Below are 9169 nucleotides of genomic sequence, written 5' to 3' on the forward strand. Positions count from 1 at the left end.
TCTCGCTCCACACCCCGTCTGGTCCATTGCTTGCTCATAGCAATTGTTGTGTATCAAAGTGTTGAATTGAATGAATGCACGAGGTCATTTCTGTGTTTGCAGAGGAAATAAACTGAAATTGGCAGACAGGTTGCAGATAGATGTCTATAGATGAAAGATGTTTTGTTGCAGCTGCTGCACTGCATTGCTTAACATGAGTGAGTGGCTAAGCAGAACGTCCTCAGGCATGGATGTGGAAGTCGAGCAGTCTGCTGTGATACTGTCTGCTTTTGATTTGATATTGTCTGATATGTTGATAAGCATATTTTCTTGGCAAAACATGATTTTTTTTTCTGGCCTTTTCAAAAATCCTCAGTATACGTAGAGAAGATGTTGTCAGGGAAAGGAAAGTCAGCAGGGGGACTGACTGAGGTCATACATTTGAGGCCAGACTAATATGAGAATTCTTAGTGTAGCTCTGGTGCTGCAGGTTTGCTCTCTTCATTCGTGTGCTCGTGTTTCTGTTGCATCAGCCCACAGTAGTGCACGTGATTGTGATTTTGTTTAATCAGTCTGTGTGTGTGTGTGTAGGTCACTAATGAGGAGCTGAACCCGCCGCCTGTGGTGGAGCGACCCACTGAGCTTTCCAACAGTAAGAACTACACTTACCTGTGCAAATACATGCACACAGCAGAGTTTCAGAAGACCAGATTGATGTGGCTCGAAACAAAAGGAAATAGAAATTCAATAGAAGTGTGGGTTTTGCTCTCTCTGTTCCTTATGTGACGAGCAGCTCCTGAAACTGTTTGAATTAAATAGGTATAAACACACTGGTTTTTCTAGCTCACACTTTAAATGTTTGCTTTGTGGCCACTGATTAAAAATACAAGACAAACCAGCTAATTTCACTCCCTGAGCTCACTAAGCTGGACCTCCTGACTATGTTGCGGTCTGTGTGTCTGTGTCTCTGTCTCTGATGCAGGCTCACGAGATGAATCAGGAGTCACACTGAGAAGCATTTTCTGTGCTAGTTCAGATGCAGAAGAGGTAAGAGAGTGACATCCCACCCACACACCCACACTTCCACCCTGCAGAAAGGTGTCCTAACATAGCCCGTCTCACTCAGACCTCTGGAGTATTTTGGCAGATTGCTGCAAAGCACAGCGTTGGTAGTTTGACACTGGACGTCATCATCAAACAGCATCAGCTTTAAGTTGCAATGTTGATGTCCTTGTAGTCACTCATTCAGTGACTCATGTCATTTTGTCCATCTTCTGTGCACAGACATAGTGCTAAATGTTTATGGAGGTAACAACCTGCTGAGGGCTGTTGTTTGCCTTTACCTGTGTTTGTGGCATTCACACTGAGTTGTGTTATTGGGTTCAGTGTACACGCTGACTATCGTTGCTTTCTGTTGCTTCTCAGGTACAAGATGATCGAGATGTTCAAGATCCCACTAGTGAGGTAAGATGTTCAGACAATCCACACAGACAGAGCAACCAATGAGCAGATCACAAGCGGTCGCAGTAGAGTGTTCGTTGCTCTGGGACATGAGAAAATGGGGGGACTACAAAGGTTTCCACCCAGCCCCCTGTTCAGATTTAGAAATGAGGAATTCTCTTGGATAAGAGGCGAAACATCTTCAAAAACAAGAGTTTGAAAAGAAGGTGATGGAACTGTTTTCAGATTGTCTTAAATGGTAAATGGCCTGTATTTGTATAGCGCTTTTCTAGTCTCTAAGGACCCCAAAGCGCTTTACATATCCAGTCATCCACACATTCACACACTGGTGATGGCAGCTACATTGTAGCCACAGCCACCCTGGGGCGCACTGACAGAGGCGAGTCTTAGCCAGCAGTGTGACAGCAAATTGCTCTGTTGGTGTTTAAGATAAGATGAGGCCTAATTATTCAAAAAATACACTTTAGGCCAAGAATGACAGGTTGTATTACTGTAAGCGAATCATTTATTACAAACTAAAGTCATCTTAAGGGAAAATAATGTAGATCACTAACTGCTATGAAGTGATCAATCCAACACGGGATGCTGAAAAGGAGTTTCACTCTTGTTGACTTGCAGATTACAGACTGGGAGGCAAGGCAACTTGATGAGAGGGTCAACTTCAACAACTGCAAGATTAACCCTGCCCTGATCCAGCTGCTGGAGTGTACATCACTGCATAAGGTTTGAATTCTGAATACTGCGACAGTCAGTCTGTATGTGTCTGTCACAGTGACAGCAGTATTTTCCAGTGTTTTAGGGTTAGGGGACAACGGTTGACTTGTATTTGATCCTTTAAAGAACGTACGTATGATTTAAAATGATAAATCAATGCAAGGTGACCTAAAATGAAAAGATCCACAAACAGTTTGGCAGAACAAAATGTATATATTACATCCTATATATAATATTATAATACATATATAATATTACATCATGTCTACATATACACACTGCAATTTCAAACTGCACCATTTCTGTTACTTTCAAAATAAGTGTATTCCATAACAAAGCAATTGTGGCAAATGTTTTTTGCCGACTGGGTGATGGCTCAACGTTGTCCTAACAATGATCAATTAGAGAAAAACAAAGATTTGATGTTATAAGAGCAAAGTGAAAAAACAAAGGAAAAACAAATACATCTCAGATACAGATCAACTGCAAAGAAAAGGAAAAAGAATAACTATTGTTTTGCTGAAAAAGGAAGGTCCTTATGAAAACTACTAACTCCAAAACCAGCATGTGTCATTAACCAATATTAGTGCCTTCACAGATGTGTGCTAATGGTCCTCATCGAGCTGCCACTTTAACTGTCTGCTAACAGCCCTCGGTTATAGACAAACGTGACCACGACTGAGAAGTCAACAGATTCTGCCTTTTAAAGTTGAAAGACATCATCCAACTTTCAGCACCACTTATTTAAAGATTTAAGTCGGTGTATACTTTTGAACACGTGTGGAGAAAATCCTAAACAGATCTGAACTTGTGCACCCAGTTCCTGCTTTTTAAAGACGCTGCTCAATCATTCAACAGTTCAAAGAAACCATTAAAAGCCACCATGATATTCATGCTCATGATGAGTGTTGTAAACTACTGACCACAGTTGTATGTATGCTAACCGAAGCCCATATTACTGCCTCACTAAACTTAACAAAATAGTAGCCTATATTACTTCCGTAACACACATAATACACCCAATAAAATCCTGTGTGCAGGTCACATGTGCAGATTAAACAAATGTGTTTTGATTAGCTTCAAACATTTCTTAAAGCCATCAAGTCGAGTTAATAGAGAGTCTTCTGTCCACAGGTGTACACGGCTTTGTTAAGCATGTCGGTTCCCCCTCGCAAATTTCCCACAGTGGAAAAAAAAAATCCCATTTAGCTGAAAATGTGACAGGTTGAATGACTCAAATGTGATTAGATATTGGTGAAGTTTGGATAATTAAGATCAGTGGTGCATTTTCCAAACTGGACTTTAGGTAAGAAGAAAGTTTTTACCTACAGACCTCTGCTGTTTTCCTACAGACCTACACCATCTTCTCTCTGCTGGGCCTCGACCACGCCTACGTCACCAGGATCGGACGCCTCATCGGGGTGGTTTCCATCAAAGAAGTAATAGTCTCTCTTTACAGGACTTTTGGGGTGTATGGGTTTGATCACTTAATCAGCTGCGCTCCACCAGCAGAGTTGGTAAAAGTACAGACATTCTGTACTCAAGCAGAAGTACAAATACTACTATTAAAAAATATTACTGTAAAAGTTGAAGTACAGAATCAACTTCTTTACTCCAGTAAAAGTAAAAACGTACAGGCTCTGAAAAGCTCTTTGGAGGATGTTTCTGTTTCTGTGCAAAGCTAACTGAACCTTGTGCTATATTAGCATAATATTAAAATAATATCAGTAGATGTTAATACAAACTTTATTAAACTCTAAATATTCTCATCTTGAATCTGAAAAAAAGAAGTAAATAGAAAGCAGCTCTATTTTCTTATGCCTACATTATAGTTGGGGACTGTAAACAGGGAAATGTGCACCGTCAGAGGTTAAAGTGGGGGAAACTAAACTAAACTAAACTGGTTGTAATGGTTCAGTGTGGGGAAAAGAATCAAACTCACATTCATTTCCAGTAGATTTTCTTAGTGTACAGGCTGTGATCAGCGGAGCTGCTAACACACCTGGATTCAACCAGATGTTTCCTGCACTGACTCTACACTGTTTATGCCGCCTTTACGTTAGACTGGATGAAGTTGGTGTGAAGGTGGAATTCAGTGAATGAATCTGTGCTACACTGTGAGCTAACTGTGACCACGAAACACAGCCACTGTGCAGCAGTCACTGTTCTTTACTTTAAACCAATCACAGTGCAGCAAACTAACCTGTTTATCCTGCACTGACCTGTGAGTGACAGCAGTTAGTCTGCCCGTCGTTCTCATCTTTCTCCATCTCTGAGTGAAGCTAGCGCTCTTTCTTTTCTCTCCCTGTGAAATCCAGCAGCTGCACTTTAGCTGAAACACACTGTGAGACAAACGGCACACAGTTTGTGTGTTTGCTGAGTTGAAAAGTCACAATAACTTCACAATTTAAAAAAAAAGCTTATGCTCACTCCTCTTCTGTAGGGCTAGCTAGATGCCAAAGTATCACAACCGCAAATTATGGACCTGCAGTAGGGTTGCCAACCGTCCCTTAAAATACGGAATTGTCCCGTATTTCGAAACAAAAGTACACGTCCCGTATTGAGTTAATAAGGGACGCACTTTGTCCCGTAATACAGTGAGAATCAAAAGTAGTCTATAAATGTTTATGGAATTAACACTTTGTTTGAAAACATAATTCCCAGCCCCTCTCCTGCTTTGTGACCAATGAGCTGACAGCACACTTATGACAATTCGAGTATGACAATTCAGATTACCGCTCCTCTCATTGGTCGAGGAAAGGTCGGAGAAAATACCGGAAGACAACAGATGACCACAACAAGAAGCATGGTCAACAGGGGAACAAACGCCGACTCTGCGGTGCAAGTCTCGGATGACAGTACACCTAAAGCTGGGCAGACACTGTGCGATTTTTTTCAGTCACGTTATTCAGCTCCTGCTCAAACTGCACGATTGACTCGCAGGGGTTAGAAGTTCGTATGTCACGATGTACTCTCACACTATACCGCCCGATGCTCTGATGCGACCTGAGTGCTCACACTGTGCCTCCATAACATGAAGGTTATAACAGAAAATCTGTCGCGCTCTCTCTCTCTGTCTTTCACTCACACAGACACACCACCACCATCAACTTTGCTAAATTGCTAATGAAAAACATGATCAGGCAGCTGTGATTGAGCAGCAGTGTAAATCCAACTATTTTCACGGTTGTTGTGGTCGTGATAATTTTGTGATGCCACATCGAAAAGGCTCGGATGAGCTTTCCAAAGTTCTACAAGTTGTGCCTCCATCGCTTGTGTCCAGATCACACGCTGCACTGCCGTGCTGCTCCGTCTTTTTCACCAACGTTTACGTGTTTGCGCGTGAGCAGTGTGAGCACCTGTGGTGACACCCTCACGAGCGATTGATGATCGGGAGCTGGTCGTGAGGTGTTAATCACTTCTCGTTACCCCACGTATACTACACGACGCACGATGAAGGCCAAAATCGGTCCGATCACTCAAAAATCGGCTCAAAATGGGCCAAAAATCGTACAGTGTGAGCCCAGCATTAGAGCAGCAATGTTTGTTCCCCTCAGAGAAAGGGAAGAATGGAAAAAGGAAAACACCTGGCTGGAAAACGTTAATATGGGCATGTGCAGTGAATATCAGCGCTATGTGGCCAGAAGTGTGATAATATAATTTATTTTGTGTAATAAACAACTGCAAGGATAGATGATTACAACAAATAGATGACTAATACATAAAAGTAATACATAGATGAATAATGATGATGAGTTATGATGCGTAATCATGGGAACAAGCGGGTTTACAAACAGGAGCAGCTGATTAGCATTAGAAAAGCTGAAATAATACCTCAACTGAAGCCAATTGTACTAAATGCACTAAATGTGCACTGTTACAAGAATATTTTTCTTTCTATTGTTTTCTATTATTTTAAGTTAAGCAGGACAGAGTGCTTTTAAAGAAAGATTTACTTATATTCTCAAAAGTTAAGCATGACAGGCTTCTGTTTAAGAAAGAGACCTGTTTTATGTGTTAATGTTGTCATTTTGAGCTAAAAATAAATGGCTAAATGATCATTTGTTTCACATGTGTTCATATCACAAAGAATAGAATATGCATCTACTTAAATCAACTTCAAGTCAAATGGTTAAAAAAATAATTTCACACACAAAAAAAGAGCTAGAAAATTCACCACACTGGGAAGGGTGAAGACAATTGGGTCGCCCGGCCCTGGCCACGAGGTGTCCCTTATTTATTTTTCAGGGAGTTGGCAACCCTAACCTGCAGTCGTTCCGATGTTGAAAGGAAAAAACAAACCAAAAACTCACCACCGTCCCACTTTTAAGCCCTGACTTCTCTATGACATTTCCTTGTGATTAATAAACAAACAGACATCCTTTCATGTGTTTCTGTTTAGACTCACACCAGTTTGGTGTTTGGAGGCTTGCAGTGATGTGAAATAATAACTCATATCTGTTACAGCAAAAGCAATGAGCCTGTTTTGAAAATGTAAGAAGAACAGATTTGTGTTTAAATATGTAGGGAGTAAAAGTAAAAAGAAGTCAGAAAATTAAGTCCTCTGGTAAAGTACAGATACCTAAAAATTGTACTAAAGTATAGTAACAAAGTATTTGTACTTTGTTCAATTCAATTCAATTCAATTTTATTTATACAGCGCCAAATCACAACAAAAGTCACCTCAATGCGCTTTATATTGTACAGTAGATACAGAGAAAAACAATCATATGACCCCCTATGAGGAAGAACTTTGGCGACAGTGGGAAGGAAAAACGCCCTTTTAACAGGAAGAAACCTCCGGCAGAACAGGCTCAGGGAGGGGCGGGGCCATCTGCTGCGACCGGTTGGGGTGAGAGAATTATGTCCCACCTCTGTCCAACAGCAAGAAAAAACACAAACCCAGTCAGGGCAGATAAACCCATCCTCTCCCAGTCTGCCCGTCTTTCACACAGACACTGTCACATCTCTGATCGACGGACGGCTAAACTCTCAGAGCACATTGACAGGATCTGCAGCACTTTTACTCACAACAGCCAAAACATCCCATATTTAAAAGAAGCCAATTAAAGGAAAAGCTCTGAAAGACCAAAACATTGAGGTACACCCTTTTTAATAAAGAAATTATACAGCTGAAAAAAAAGCATTCTTATTATGTACTGACAGAACAACACATTACATATGTTCCTTTAATGCGGGGATAATAGATTAATATGCACATAAAATGTATACATCATTGCTTTTATTAGATATGAATTTTTATGTGCTGTACATATAAAGTCTTCAGGCATGAGAAACTCTGAGCCTTAAAAAGCAGGTCGTGCAACTGGCACTACTACTACGTTGTTTCTTTCTCTCTACTGTCACCACCTCTTTCTCCCTTTAATGCTATATGACTATGGTGGTGATCTGGCACCATATAAATTAAACTGCAATCCAAAATAATAAGATAAGATAACCTTTATTAGTCCCACACGTGGGAAATTTGTTATGAGCTTAAAGCCTTGAGTTATGTTTGTGTTTGCATGGCTCAAACAACTTTATTGGGATGTTACTCACCTGGAATTGAACAATTCCTGCCTTCTTTCTTCATCTAGCTCCGTAAAGCCATAGATGGCTCAATGACTCTGAAAGGTGTGAAGGTAGCCCCCCCTATGGCCACCTTCAGGAACAGCAGCTTGAGCAGCAGCCAGAATGAGACCACCTATCTCCAAGCTGTGAGGCCACCAGAAGAGCACGTCACCGATGCACCAAAGCACGTCTGCTGACGTGACCAACGGCAAGTCTCGGGAGGAGAAGGAGGAAATGTCAAAGTGCTCAAGTCTTTAATCTCCCAAAGCTACACGTGCAAAAATCAAATACAGACAGTGCAATGTGTATAGGTCTGTACATTAGGGGGGCAGATGCCTCAGCTTTTGTGTTTTCCTGTTTCCACTCTCATTCCTTTCTTCTTCACTGACATACCTAATAGTCAGGTGTTAATTGTCATATATTATTGGTTATGTCTTAATAGTCAGGCTGAGAGCTGAACCTGTGCAAGCAGACGTGCTCCCTGCCAGTGATGGAGGCACCTGTAGCTAATTTCATCCTGTCGCCACAGCTCTCACAGGCATAGAAACACACCTGGATTGTTGTCCAAATGCTCATTTCACAAGTGCCTCCTCTTCGTTATCACCAGGAATAAGCAGAGAGTGTGAGTGTGATAAGTGAGGTTTTCCCAAAGGAGAGCAGGGGCGCGGGGAGTCAGTTTGACCACATTCCACTCGTACTAAAACTTTAACCACATGTGAATTTTCCACGTACTATGTAGTATGTTCAGATTAAGGCTTAACTGTTACAATTTCATTAAAGATGAAGGATTTGAACTAAAAAAAATTTGATGTGATATTTTTCAGTTTCATGACTCAAAATAGTTGCTTCATATTTACTGAGGGTAAAAATTGCTTCTTTTTGTGTGGAGTTTAACCCTCACCCAACCAGACCGAGTCGAACAATATCCTGACCTATCTCACCTTTACACCAAAATCAGACATTGTGTTGTCAATCAACAGTGAATAAATGCATGACATTTTAACAAACCTCTGTTTTGTTTAAGAGTTCTTTCTGTCTCTACATTTTCATCAGGATTTCTGCAGCTGCTCGTCTTTGCCGTCTGCCCTCTTTCTACCCTGTAGTAACAGCTGGAGTGAAATTTGTCTTTCCAGATGGGTTTAAATGTGTTACGTCTAAAACATTTGCTGATACGTGTTTTCAGCAGTCATTCACACTTTTGCAAAATTTTGAAAGAAAAAAATTGTACATTAGTAAATCAAAAGTTGAAAGTAATTCAAAGCAGGACTACTTTGTCAGTAATGTCTTGTTCATTACCTTTTGCAATATTAAAGGATTATGATTGTAATAATTAACAGCTGCCTTGCTGCAGGCGGTGATTACAGAGAGTTCAGCAGGCTTGACTTGGATTTTTAGACACTACATGCTATTTCTGTCACAGTCTGTTTGGCTACACTCAAGCAGC

General features: G+C 40.9%; 1 protein-coding gene across 1 annotated transcript in view; it reads left to right on the top strand.

Moving 5' to 3' along the window:
- Positions 1-8715, top strand: part of LOC147313805 (chloride channel protein 2-like) — a 62918-nt gene extending 54203 nt beyond the window's left edge. The window contains exons 18-23 of the mRNA XM_086260476.1: positions 571-631; positions 962-1026; positions 1405-1443; positions 2059-2163; positions 3507-3593; positions 7752-8715. Of these exons, the coding sequence (XP_086116602.1) occupies positions 571-631; positions 962-1026; positions 1405-1443; positions 2059-2163; positions 3507-3593; positions 7752-7922 (528 nt within the window). The 3' untranslated portion in view covers positions 7923-8715. The remainder of the gene's footprint in view (positions 1-570; positions 632-961; positions 1027-1404; positions 1444-2058; positions 2164-3506; positions 3594-7751) is intronic.
- The last annotated feature ends 454 nt before the right edge of the window (positions 8716-9169 follow it).

This window comes from Aulonocara sp. 'chitande type north' Nkhata Bay, linkage group LG14, assembly GCF_057382095.1.
Source record: "Aulonocara sp. 'chitande type north' Nkhata Bay isolate Kocher_YH1m ecotype deep benthic linkage group LG14, A_spYH_male_GT1.1, whole genome shotgun sequence".
NCBI classification, from domain to species: Eukaryota; Metazoa; Chordata; class Actinopteri; order Cichliformes; family Cichlidae; genus Aulonocara; species Aulonocara sp. 'chitande type north' Nkhata Bay.